Here is a 14,752-nt window from a genome sequence, read left to right as displayed (position 1 = left end):
AATGGCAAACCCAAATGTTTATGTCAACTACCTGAGCTTGTAAATTATATTGATTCTCGAACAAATAGTTCTCTGATTTTCACTAATGTAATTTTATTGTTAGATTCCCCTGATCATATCAACATTTTTAAAATTTGTTTAACATTTATCTAACTTAAAAAAAAATGTCTTATATGATTTAGGAAATTTGTTAGGAACATTTCTTAAACATAAATTAAAAAGGCAAGCATGGGCTTCCTTGGTGGCGCAGTGGTTGGGAGTCTGCCTGCTGATGCAGGGGATGCAGGTTCACGCCCTGGTCCGGGAGGATCCCACATGCCGCGGAGCGGCTGGGCCCGTGGGCCATGGCCGCTGGGCCTGCGCGTCCAGAGCCTGTGCTCCGCGGCGGGAGAGGCCACAGCAGTGAGAGGCCCGCGTGCCACAAAAAAAAAAAAAAAAAAAAGGCAAGCATGTTGGGTGGAGGGGCATTGCAAACAATCTTGGATAAACATTCTTATTAGCTGTTATCTTACTAGAAACTATGCACTGCATCTAAAATCCCTTCCCAGTAGTCTTCTTGGTCAGTTACCGAACAGTACAAACAAATTCTATAATAAGAGAATAACAAAAAGAGAACAGCGCAAACTGAAAGGAAACATCAAAACAAAAACTATTTCTACAGATATTGTATTAAATATTGTCTTCTTTTACAGGTAATGGAGTTATGTGAAAAAGTTAACAAAAAAGGAAGAAAAATTTATATAGTTCTCCCTTGCTGTAGTCACTTTTATTAAAAATCACTAATATGAAAAAATAAAGTGACAACAGAATTTCTTAGGGCCCAAAGCCAGCCTTTTTTTTTTTTTTTTAAATAAAGGAATTGATATTTGGGGTTGTCATAGCAAATGATCTCCAAAGAAGGGGGATAAAATTGACAGTGTGAGCTTCCATTCAGATTATTCACACTTGACCTATCTAAGAATTAAAATCTAAGATGGCAACAGAGTAGCATTAGGAAAAATCTCAAATAGGAGTGGTTTCCAGTGTGATACACTAAACTCATTAATGACTTTTTTCATCTTAAAAATAAAATAATTGGGATATTCTGCAGTTAAAAATTATCTGTAGTGGGAAGCAGCAGCATAGAACAGGGAGATCAGCTCGGTGCTTTGTGATGACCTAGAGGGGTGGGATAGGGAGGGTGGGAGGGAGGCTCAAGAGGGAGGGGATGTGGGGACATGTGTATGCATATGGCTGATTCACTTTGGTGTACAACAGAAACTAACACAGTATTGTGAAGCAATTATACTCCAATAAAGATCTATTAAAAAAATTATCTGTATACACAGGTGGACTACTAAGCATCATAAAAATAAGTTAATAGAAATAAACTCTATTTGTCTATGTTAAAAAAGGTATTATTAATCTAAAATGAATAGCTGGAATTAAATTCAGCAATGAAATCTGAATTGCCATTTAAAAACTCATGGCTTAGAGAATATTTTCTTTAAAGGCACCTATTATGAATATCATTTTTCTAGAAGAGATGTTAATGCTAATCATATAATAGTATTGCTTTTCTTGCTGACCATAAAGAGTAAGACCCCCTGATCTCTGACTGGGCTTAACAAACAGATGTAATTATTGTTCATTTTACATTAGCTTTAAAAGTCAATTCTCTTCAGTTTCTTCCAATACTCTTTAATGAAGAAAAACAGATAGAAATATAAAAACAATCTCAGTATATTCTGAATATTGACTTTATAGTGAATATCACTGCATATTTTTAAATTATAAAATTAAGTACATAAGAAAGCCCCTTGACTCTTCCTGTCAGTTTTTCCTACTTCCTTTTACTTTTTTGATTTTTTTTAAATTAAAATCCAGACCAAAGAGAGAGGTAGAAAACTGAATACTTGACTGTTACAGACTTTGAGATTAATATCTTTTAATATAACAGCTATTATTAAGTTTGCGTTGTTCAGAGAGGTTCAGACTACGTGTCAAGCAAAAGGTCAGGAAGGCTGGACTGGTGCAGACAGAAACACTTATGTTGTCAATATAGAAACCACATAGTCATACATATAGCGGTGTACTGGTAAATATTTAACAACAGCTCTCCAAAATTTAAAAGCCCTACCTTGCATTGTTTGCCAATTTCTGTGGCATAATATTCCCGTGTGGCTGATTTCAAGCTAACAAAGTGACATAAATGAATGCACATTAGCTATTATATAGTATTTCTACATATAGATCCAATAGATGTAAATAAGCTCACAAGTGTAATTAATAGTAAAATATAGTAAAGTTAGTAGGAAATGTAGAGATTTCAGTACTGATTACCCTTTTAAAAATATGATTTGTTTCATTATAAGTGTATATAATTTAATTTTTTTAATGCCTGTGCTTAATTGTCAGCTCATAAAATTCCTGAAATTCTAACAATGATCAAGTATAAGCACACCACTCCTACACACCACTGCATAGACACAAAGACCACCCCAGAGATATAAACTGGTTTGGGATGCAGAGATCTCTTCCAGTTATTACTTTAATAGCTGACAGGAATACATGACTGGATACCCCTAATAGGCTATGACAATCACTTCTCTTAAATTCCCTTCTCTCTCCCTGATTCATTTCTGGCCTCTAGTGGTAGCCACTAGTGTTGTTATTATTGTTTTTATCAGTGTTAGAAAAGGAAATATCAGTGGTCATCATTGTAAGTGAGTCATAATACTACTCATATTAAATAGTTGTATTTTTCTGTTCTCACACTATTTATGAACATCCCTTATCAATAATGAGAAATCAGTTAAACGATAATAGGACATGATAAAATGCCACTGAATTGAGAGTCAGAAATCTCAGGCTGTTGTTCCGAGTTCACACCCACTAGAGGAAAGTCATTTAAAATTTTGGTCCCCTCATTTTACATCTTTGAAATAATATTGTTTACACTTTTTACAGAAATCCTCCAAAGAAAATAACTGTTGCAATTATAAAAATAAAACCATAACATACTTGAATCCTAAAGAATGGCTGATTCTTGGACATAAAGATGAAAGACTCCACTGCGTATTTTCCTGCCTAGCTCATCATCTAACTGAGCATGGACTGAAAGAGGGCACCTGGAGTCAATGGGCAAAATCAGTCAAACATTCAGATGAAATTTTACTAGATTAATTGTTATTGGAACAAAAATGACTAAATAAACTACTTTTATGGTATCATATAAAGTCTCAATATCATTAAAATGAAGTCCAGTTAATAGGTCTCTCAATAGCTTTTTAAAAACATAACAGCTGATGCCCATTTCTCTTTATCTGACTTTTCCCAGACTTGGTATCAATTTATTCTTTTTTAATTCCTTCACAGAATCTTAGAATTTTGGGGAAGAGTACCTTATAAACAGAACTACAAACCCTTTATTTGACATATGAGAAAGGCTAAGTTCCATGAGGATACCTGACCCCTGCCCAGTGTTATGCAGTTAACTATTGATAGAAGCAGGGATTAACCAGGTCTACAGACTTCACTATCTACCAGCACTGAAAACATTAATCTTAGAGCAAACCATTACCTCTTGTAGAACTCTTTTCATCTTTAATAATAATGTCTTGACGGCTGTGCAGTCCTGTAGCATCAGTCTGAATGGGAGAGAATCCATGCCTCCATTTTCTTCCACACCTGGCAGGGGCCAATCTGCAGATGGACTGCTGGGCGTTCCCCTGATATGGGGACACCTGGCTTCCTGATCAATCTCTTTTGTTAATTTCAGGGAAAGGTTCCTAACAAGAAAAAAATGAACAAAAATTACTAGGTAGTATATTCAGAGCAGTATTTTCCAAGCTGTTGATCAATGTCAGTAGTGAGCTAGAAAAAACTTCCTTGTGACTCTCATTATTTCTTCACATTAGTCTTTGGAAATTCTGAAACTTTCTATCAAAATTATGAAGTTATTTGTCAATTTTATATATAGTGGTAATAAGGTTCAATGACAATCACTATTTTAGAATGTGATTTTTTTCCCCAACTGGAATTTAATTTATACATGATAACAATGGGTTTACACTTGTTTAACTCTCTTAAAAATGTTGAAATTCAAAAGTAATCACTGAAAGAGAAATTTCATATAGAGATTTTCTGAAAATATGCTTAAAAATTAACTGGAAAGAAAAGATTAAGAAACCAAAACTTGGGATAAAAAATTTTGGTAATTATTATTTTAAATTACTAAATTAATCAATTGTGGATTCAACCATTTTGTGGATTAAGAAAGACTAGTATGCATAGGATTTTATGTGAAAATAGTGAAATAACTGCGAGATGCATAACTTCATATGTAATTAGCATGCTTATCAAATAATCATTAAATTTTTAGCATAGTAATGTGTGGAAAATATTTTATTGATTACTTGATATAAACAATTATTTTTAAATACTGCATTTTGAAAATAACACGCTTATATTGAAGGTATATATAAAGAAAAGATATTAAGATTAACAATTTTCCAAATATGCCTATGAGGCAGATATAAAAATAGTATGAAAAGAGCAGCCTATGAAAATAGTCATTTTTAATGTTTTTTTTTTTTTTTTTTTTTTAACATCTTTATTGGGGTATAATTACTTTACAATGGTGTGTTAGTTTCTGCTTTATAACAAAGTGAATCAGTTATACATATACATATGTTCCCATATCTCTTCCCTCTTGCGTCTCCCTCCCTCCCACCCTCCCTATCCCACCCCTCCAGGCTGTCACAGAGCACCGAGCCAATATCCCCGTGCCATGCGGCTGCTTCCCTCTAGCTATCTACCTTACTACGTTTGTTAGTGTGTATATGTCCATGACTCTCTCTCGCCCCGTCACAGCTCACCCTTCCCCCTCCCCATAACCTCAAGTCCGTTCTCTAGGAGGTCTGCGTCTTTATTCCTGCCTTACCCCTAGGTTCTTCATGACATTTTTTTTTTTCTTAAATTCCATATATATGTGTTAGCATACTGTATTTGTCTTTTTCGTTCTGACTTACTTCACTGTGTATGACAGACTCTAGGTCTATCCACCTCATTACAAATAGCTCAATTTCGTTTCTTTTTATGGCTGAGTAATATTCCATTGTATATATGTGCCACATCTTCTTTATCCATTCATCCGATGATGGGCACTTAGGTTGTTTCCATCTCCGGGCTATTGTAAATAGAGCTGCGATGAACATTTTGGTACATGACTCTTTTTGAATTTCGGTTTTCTCAGGGTATATGCCCAGTAGTGGGATTGCTGGGTCATATGGTAGTTCTATTTGTAGTTTTTTAAGGAACCTCCATACTGTTCTCCATAGTGGCTGAACCAATTCACATTCCCACCAGCAGTGCAAGAGGGTTCCCTTTTCTCCACACCCTCTCCAGCATTTATTGTTTCTAGATTTATTGATGATGGCCATTCTGACTGGTGTGAGATGATATCTCATTGTAGTTTTGATTTGCATTTCTCTAATGATTAATGATGTTGAGCATTCTTTCATGTGTTTGTTGGCAGTCTGTATATCTTCTTTGGAGAAATGTCTATTTAGGTCTTCTGCCCATTTTTGGATTGGGTTGTTTGTTTTTTTGTTGTTGAGCTGCATGAGCTGCTTGTAAATTTTGGAGATTAATCCTTTGTCAGTTGCTTCATTTGCAAATATTTTCTCCCATTCTGAGGGTTGTCTTTTGGTCTTGTTTATGGTTTCCTTTGCTGTGCAAAAGCTTTGAAGTTTCATTAGGTCCCATTTGTTTATTTTTGTTTTTATTTCCATTACTCTAGGGGGTGGGTCAGAAAGAATCTTGCTGTGATTTATGTCATAGAGTGTTCTGCCTATGTTTTCCTCTAATAGTTTGATAGTTTCTGGCCTTATATTTAGGTCTTTAATCCATTTTGAGCTTATTTTTGTGTATGGTGTTAGGGAGTGTTCTAATTTCATTCTTTTACATGTACCTGTCCAGTTTTCCCAGCACCATTTATTGAAGAGGCTGTCCTTTTTCCACTGTACATTCCTGCCACCTTTATCAAAGATAAGGTGTCCATATGTGCATGGGTTTATCTCTGGGCTTTCTATCCTGTTCCATTGATCTATCTTTCTGTTTTTGTGCCAGTACCATACTGTCTTGATAACTGTAGCTTTGTAGTATAGTCTGAAGTCAGGGAGCCTGATTCCTCCAGTTCCTTTTTTTGTTCTCAAGATTGCTTTGGCTATTCGGGGTCTTTTGTGTTTCCATACAAATTGCGAAATTTTTTGTTCTAGTTCTGTGAAAAATGCCAGTGGTAGTTTGATAGGGATTGCATTGAATCTATAGATTGCTTTGGGTAGTAGAGTCATTTTCACAATGTTGATTCTTCCAATCCAAGAACATGGTATATGTCTCCATCTATTTGTATCATCTTTAATTTCTTTCATCAGTGTCTTATAGTTTTCTGCATACAGGTCTTTTGTCTCCTTAGGTAGGTTTATTCCTAGATATTTTATTCTTTTTGTTGCAATGGTAAATGGGAGTGTTTTCTTGATTTCACTTTCAGATTTTTCATCATTAGTATATAGGAATGCCAGAGATTTCTGTGCATTAATTTTGTATCCTGCTACTTTACCAAATTCATTGATTAGCTCTAGTAGTTTTCTGGTAGCATCTTTAGGCTTCTCTATGTATAGGATCATGTCATCTGCAAACAGTGACAGCTTTACTTCTTCTTTTCCGATTTGTATTCCTTTTATTTCCTTCTCTTCTCTGATTGCTGTGGCTAAAACTTCCAAAACTATGTTGAATAAGAGTGGTGAGAGTGGGCACCCTTGTCTTGTTCCTGATCTTAGTGGAAATGCTTTCAGTTTTTCACCATTGAGGATGATGTTTGCTGTGGGCTTGTCGTATATGGCCTTTATTATGTTGAGGAAAGTTCCCTCTATGCCTACTTTCTGCAGGGTTTTTATCATAAATGGGTGTTGAATTTTGTCAAAAGCTTTCTCTGCATCTATTGAGATGATCATATGGTTTTTCTCCTTCAGTTTGTTAATATGGTTTATCACATTGATAGATTTGCGTATATTGAAGAATCCTTGCATTCCTGGGATAAACCCCACCTGATCATGGTGTATGATCCTTTTAATGTGCTGTTGGATTCTGTTTGCTAGTATTTTGTTGAGGATTTTTGCATCTATGTTCATCAGTGATATTGGTCTGTAGTTTTCTTTCTTTGTGACATCCTTGCCTGGTTTTGGTATCAAGGTGATGGTGGCCTCGTAGAATGAGTTTGGGAGTGTTCCTCCCTCTGCTATATTTTGGAAGAGTTTGAGAAGGATAGGTGTTAGCTCTTCTCTAAATGTTTGATAGAATTCGCCTGTGAAGCCATCTGGTCCTGGGCTTTTCTTTGTTGGAAGATTTTTAATCACAGTTTCAATTTCAGTGCTTGTGATTGGTCTGTTCATATTTTCTATTTCTTCCTGATTCAGTCTTGGCAGGTTGTGCATTTCTAAGAATTTGTCCATTTCTTCCAGATTGTCCATTTTATTGGCATAGAGTTGCTTGTAGTAATCTCTCATGATCTCTTTTATTTCTGCAGTGTCAGTTGTTACCTCTCCTTTTTCATTTCTAATTCTATTGATTTGAGTCTTCTCCCTTTTTTTCTTGATAAGTCTGGCTAGTGGTTTATCTATTTTGTTTATCTTCTCAAAGAACCAGCTTTTAGTTTCATTGATCTTTGCTATTGTTTCCTTCATTTCTTTTTCATTTATTTCTGATCTGATTTTTATGATTTCTTTCCTTCTGCTAGCTTTGGGGTTTTTTTGTTCTTCTTTCTCTAATTGCTTGAGGTGCAAGGTTAGGTTGTTTATTCTAGATGTCTCCTGCTTCTTAAGGTGGGCTTGTATTGCTATAAACTTCCCCCTTAGAACTGCTTTTGCTGCATCCCACAGGTTTTGGGTCGTTGTGTCTCCATTGTCATTTGTTTCTAGGTATTTTTTGATTTCCTCTTTGATTTCTTCAGTGATCACTTCATTATTAAGTAGTGTATTGTTTAGCCTCCATGTGTTTGTATTTTTTACAGATCTTTTCCTGTAATTGATATCTAGTCTCATGGCGTTGTGGTCAGAAAAGATACTTGATACAATTTCAATTTTCTTAAATTTGCCAAGGCTTGATTTGTGACCCAAGATATGATCTATCCTGGAGAATGTTCCGTGAGCACTTGAGAAAAATGTGTATTCTGTTGTTTTTGGATGGAGTGTCCTATAAATATCAATTAAGTCCATCTTGTTTAATGTATCATTTAAAGCTTGTGTTTCCTTATTTATTTTCATTTTGGATGATCTGTCCATGGGTGAAAGTGGGGTGTTTAAGTCCCCTACTATGAATGTGTTACTGTCAATTTCCCCTTTTATGGCTGTTAGTATTTGCCTTATGTATTGAGGTGCTCCTATGTTGGGTGCATAAATATTTACAATTGTTATATCTTCTTCTTGGATCGATCCCTTGATCATTATGTAGTGTCCTTCTTTGTCTCTTTTAATAGTCCTTATTTTAAAGTCTATTTTGTCTGATATGAGAATTGCTACTCCAGCTTTCTTTTGGTTTCCATTTGCATGGAATATCTTTTTCCATCCCCTTACTTTCAGTCTATATGTGTCTCTAGGTCTGAAGTGGGTCTCTTGTAGACAGCATATGTAAGGGTCTTGTTTTTGTATCCATTCAGCTAATCTGTGTCTTTTGGTGGGAGCATTTAGTCCATTTACATTTAAGGTAATTATCGATATGTATGTTCCTATTCCCATTTTCTATATTGTTTTGGGTAATGAGTTTTTCTAAATTTGTTTCCATTCATTAAAACTAATGGGCCTAAAATAAATAAATAAATAAATAAATAAATAAAGGGGCTTCCCTGGTGGCGCAGTGGTTGAGAGTCCGCCTGCCGATGCAGGGGACACGGGTTCGTGCCCCGGTCCGGGAGGATCCCACATGCCGCGGAGCAGCTGGGCCCATGAGCCATGGCCGCTGAGCCTGCGCGTCCGGAGCCTGTGCTCCACAACGGGAGAGGCCACAGCAGTGAGAGGCCCGCGTACCGCAAAAAAAACCCAAAACTAATGGGCCTATACAATAATGGCAATACTATAACATAGCTCAGGCTATTTATGAAACTTATGCTCAGTTTCAATAGCTTTTATGTATATTATTTACTGAAGTATATGACAAGGTCACTTGGCTACCTAAATTGAGAAAAAACAGAGTTGCCTTGGAGCCTGCCACCAAGGTCAGGCAACGACGCAAATAAAAAAATACGTCCTTGGTTAATTTTATCCAAATCTGATTATTCACAAATAGTATAACAATTTATAAAGTATCGGATAATTAGCAAAGAAACACATTTTTGGATCACACAATTGTTGACTTGTCTTCATGGGTATATTCAAGATCACAATTGTTATTTGAAGTGATCATATTAATTACTATCCCCACTTCACATTTACAATGAAATAATAAATAAATAGTCATAGCTAACATTTTTTGAGGATTGACTGTGGGCCAAGTACTGTGCTAACCACTTCATGTGTGTTAATTTATCCAAACCTTGAACAAAACCAAGAGGTAGCTATAATGAGTATCTTCATTTTACATATGAGAAAATAGGCCCAGATAAGTAATTTTTCTCAAATTAAAATAGCTATTAAGAAGTTGATCTGAGATGAACCAACCTAAGTACATAAGCAGGATAAGATTTTTTTTCCCTACCAGCCATTTAACATGCATATATACACAATAAGAATTAATGTATCTCAGGTAGTCCTGTAAGGACTTCATATATGCTAAACCACTTAATACTCATACAACTCTTTGAGGTATTAAAATCCCCATTTCACAGTTGAGGGATTTGAATCTCAAAGAAGTTAAGGTACATGCTGATGGCAATACAGCAAAGAAGCAACAGAGCAGAGATTTGAATGCAAGCAGTGCACTCGAGCCCTTAGTCACAGGATTCTGCATCTCATAAACAAGCAAGCAAATGAACAAAAACAAAAATTGAAAAAAATAAAACATACCTATAATTACACAAAGCATCATTTATATTTTCATTTTTAAAATATACTTTCATGTGGCTTAATATCATCAAAACAAACAACCCAGTCAAAAAATGGGCAGAAGATCTAAATAGACGTTTCTCCAAAGAGGACATACAGATGGCCAAAAGGCACATGAAAAGATGTTCAACATCACTACTTATTAGAGAAATGCAAATCAAAACTACAATGAGATATCACCTCACACCGGTCAGAATGGCCATCATCAAAAAATCTACAAACAATAAATTCTGGAGAGGATGTGGAGAGAAGGGAATCCTCTTGCACTGTTGGTGGGAATGTAAATTGATACAGCCACTATGGAGAACAGTACGGAGGTTCCTTTAAAAAACTAAAAATAGAGCTACCATATGATCCTGCAATCCCACTCCTGGGCATATATCCATAAAAAAACATGCACCCCAATGTTCACTGCAGCACTGTTTACCATAGGCAAGACATGGAAGCAACCTAAATGTCCATCGACAGAGGAATGGATAAAGAAGATGTGGTACATATATACAATGGAATATTACCCAGCCATTTAGAAAGAATGAAATAATGCCATTTGCAGCAATATAGATGGACCTAGAGATTGTCATACTGAGTGAAGTCAGACAGAGAAAGACAAATATTGTATGATATCGCTTATATGCAAAATCTAAAAAGAAATGATACAATTGAACTTATTTACAAAACAGAAACAGATTCACAGACTTAGAGACCTGTGGTTACCACGGGGGAAGGGATAGTTAGGGAGTTTGGGACTGACATGTACACACTGCTATATTTGAAATAGACAACCAACAATAACCTACTGTACAGCACAGGGAACTCTGCTCAATATTATGCTGCAACCTAAATGGGAAAAGAATTTGAAAAAGAATAGATGCATGTATATGTATAACTGAATCACTTTGCTGTACACCTGAAACTATCACGACATTGTTAATCACCTATACTCCAATATAAAATAAAAAATTTTAAAAATAAATATATTTTATTAGACATGACTGATTCATTTTAATTATATACAACTTGTAGTGAGCTATACGATCATTCTTAAAGGTTTTTATTTTAGTGTCGAAGACCAATAGGAAAATAAAATATAAAAGTTAAAATTCACAGCACAACTAACACTATTTTGGTTATAGTAGAATTTTCAAAGATTTATCAGGTTTAAGTTGTGAACTTGCCTGGTGTCTGGCACATATTAAGCTGACTCAGTAAATAACTGTATAATTGAAGTTGAACAAATGAATACAGTAATGCGTAAATGAACAAAACAATTCTTTGTAATAATCTATGCATACAACTCTCATTTGTACACAGACATTTTTCTGGAAGGCGAATTTTTATGTAATGCAGGGCTGCCACCCACGGTTCCAAATTTCCCAGCACTCTTACAATAAAATAAACTAACAATTTTATAATTCCTTTTAATTAGATTGCTGTTTCTTTGAACCAGCAAACCTATTTGTCCAATTATGTATCTAAACATCAGTTAAGACTGAAAAAGGTTTCACAAACCACACCAGTGTGAAGTTCTGCAACTAATTTCAGGAAATTACTGAGATTCTAAGGATTACATTTTAGCATTTACACAACTAAGGATCACTGCTGTTTCAGATAGTTACGAATGGACCATATGCAGAAATGTACTTAGAAGATAAAATTAGCCATTTGTTTTACACTTCAAAAGTTTGGATCTATCCTTAATTCCAACAAGAAAGAGAATGATGGCATTATGTCACAGTTATGGAAAACATCCACATTGTGTCCAGCAGAGCAACAGCGGCTCGTGTTGCAGAGATTAATAGGACTCTGTCACTGACCTCAAGAGGCTCACCATGAACATTAACTGCTTAATAATTGATACCAAAAAATAACAGCTAATATTCTTTCCCATATGGAAAACAAATCCATTTATTTCTACATGAAAAAGAGTGGGCTGCAACACCACAATAATCAAAACCATTCTTCATTAGGTTGAGTCAATTAGTAAAATGGGCTGTTAATCAGGTCTGCTACTCAGCTGCACAGGCCGGCACAGGTATCCTAGTCTATATTTATGGTCATTGTATTTCTGATTGATTGGTGCCTGGGGAATTACAATTATTAAATATTTTGAATACTAATGTGTTTAACAATAGACTATGATTGGGCCAAAAATACCCATGTGTCTCTGGGCAAATACACCTAAAAAAATCCATCCCTGTAATTGATAAGAAAAGGAGAAAAGTCTCTAATATGAAGTCATAGTTTCCCCTGGCACAGACAACCCATAATAAGGCCGGGAGGGTAGAGCAAGGTTCAGGTGCTCTCCTGTTCCTGCATTAGCAGGGCTCATGAGATGATGCAATTCATGTACTTCAGGATATATAGCTCTCTGTCTGCCAACACTCTGAATTATTATTGTCCAGAAAACTGAAGAAATGTGCTTTATATCAAAACAGATAGTCTGTTCACTTCACACACACACACAAAGGGTAAGATACTGAAGCCCGATACAGTGGTTCATTAATCACCATAACTACTGCAAACAAAAAACAAAGACAATGTAATCTCCACTGAGCACATCCATATACACTTCACCCTCTCTGTATCATCTCCATGAATCTTTGCTAGAATTGCCCAGTAATATTTTCACTTGCCTTGTTGATGATAAATGCCAACCAAGTCTTTATAATTGAAAATTTAGTAACATTTAGAGAGTCAAATTGAGACTTATGGGCCTTTCTTAGTCTGTACGTTTTAGATAATAAAGCTTTTGTGTAAAATTGACAGCAAAATTCATAAATGTTACATTAAATATATTCTTGAAAGCTTCAACTTGAGAAACTGGAGAGTTTCAACTGGTATTTAAAACGTTTGACTCAAACTACTATGGTGAATTGGCTCTGTACTTTTATCACTGGGATCCTTTGTGTGAAAGAAATTTTCTACCAAGCTAGTTCAAAAGTTCTGCTGCAATTCTATTTTTAGTATGACAGATAAGTTTAATGGGAAAATATATATCTTGACATAAACTATACAGTGGTTAAAGAATTTTTCCTTACCAGGAAGAGAAAATAAAAGTATTTTCCTTATTTTTTAATCATTTGGTTATAACTAGAACTATCATTTGGATACTGAGATATTTTCTTCCCACCCATATGTATTCTTCAATCATTTGAAAACTTCCCAACATAATGGCCCAAATTACTAACAAAATGCAAGAAAATGTCAGTTGCAAAAGATTGATGCTCTTACCTGTCATAGGAGCTACTCCTTATTTAGTGTACTGACACCTTTCATGAGAGCAAATATCTGTGGTCATTAGGGATCGCAATGATTTACACTTTATAATGTGCCTAGGATTTCTGAACTAGATTTCCAAGGAATGAAAAGTAAAAGTAATCTCCATTTGTACAGCATAATAAATAAGCATATGTATATAACTGCCTTCCAAAGCTCCATTAAGTAGATTAGAAGAAAATAATATTGTGTTTTTAAAAACCACACTTTGGGAAACTTATTGTTATTTAAACCTCATTTCAAAAAGGCCCAGATTATTTATGGTAAATTAAATCTTAGCTTTGAATAATTCTAAGACAGGCATGAAGGTATAAATCTATATTCATGAACTGGCATCCCAGAACCTAATAAAAAAATGTTTAGGGAACTAACTACAAAAAGGCTTGGTTGATGAATATACTATGTATGTTTCTTATGTTTTCTTTCAAAATATATGGTTTAACTGAAAGTGTCATCTTAGGAAAATACTTGTATCTCAAATTATATTATAATTGGATATTTATATTATAATTGGATATTTCTGGAAGGGATGAAACCAGCATCCATCCTTCCACAGGAGGATAGTGGTTATAAGAACGTGTTGATATTTTACATTTACATATGAATTTACATATGAGGAGGATTTCACTAGTAGCTTAAGTGATGGGTATAAGAAAGGCAAGATATGGGGAAAGGTAAGATAAAATCCAAATACCTTAACACAACCAACAAGGTTCTCCATAATCTAGCAACTGTCTGCCTCACCACACTTCATCGGCTAACAACTACCTCCTTGTTTTCTAAGTTCCAATCACACTGCTCTTCATTCAGGCCCTGAAACGTGCCAAGCTCCAACCTGCCTCAGGAACTTTACATATGTTCTTCTATCTGCATGAAAAAGTGTCGCTTACCCACCTTCCAGATCTTGCCTTAAAATACATCACTTCTTCAAGGAAATCTCCTTTGCATCTCATATCAAAAGAACAATCAAATTTAGTGCTACAGAAAGCATTATAGATCTAGTTTAACATTCCTATTTAATATATAAGGAGCTCAAACCTAAATTAATTTTCTAAGTGTCACACAGCTAGAAGGTGTACAATTCCAGTCTCCTGACTTGTAGTCCAGTGCTCTTTTCTTCATACTGCATCATCTTTTTTTTTTTTGCATCATCTTTTAATAGGGTTAAAATTTTAAATATACTCGTATTTATCTATGTTATTTTCACTGAAGCTACAGTAGTAAAATATTAGGTTACGATCTTAGGGAATAAGATTAAATAGTAAGGACTCCTATTCCCTACAACAGTTAGAATTTCCTTCTCCAAAATTTTCAAGAATGTAGATATTCTATGAATGTAAATCTACTCATACAAACTTTGAAAGTAGTTGTTTAATCATAAAAAGAAATGACTGAGTTGA

The 14,752-nt window shown here is 35.0% G+C and overlaps 1 protein-coding gene across 4 annotated transcripts in view; it reads right to left on the bottom strand.

Moving 5' to 3' along the window:
- CCSER1 (coiled-coil serine rich protein 1) overlaps positions 1–14,752 on the bottom strand; it is a 926,333-nt gene that overhangs the window by 467,730 nt on the left and 443,851 nt on the right. For all 4 annotated transcript variants that reach the window (XM_060011987.1, XM_060011985.1, XM_060011986.1 and 1 more), the window contains exon 6: positions 3,563–3,770. In XM_060011987.1, coding sequence (XP_059867970.1) covers positions 3,563–3,770 — 208 coding nt within the window. The remainder of the gene's footprint in view (positions 1–3,562; positions 3,771–14,752) is intronic.

Source organism: Delphinus delphis, chromosome 5 (genome assembly GCF_949987515.2).
Source record: "Delphinus delphis chromosome 5, mDelDel1.2, whole genome shotgun sequence".
In the NCBI taxonomy this organism is placed as follows: domain Eukaryota; kingdom Metazoa; phylum Chordata; class Mammalia; order Artiodactyla; family Delphinidae; genus Delphinus; species Delphinus delphis.
The sequence above is the reverse complement of the archived record's forward strand: the minus strand, read 5'-3'. Positions and strand labels throughout refer to the sequence as shown.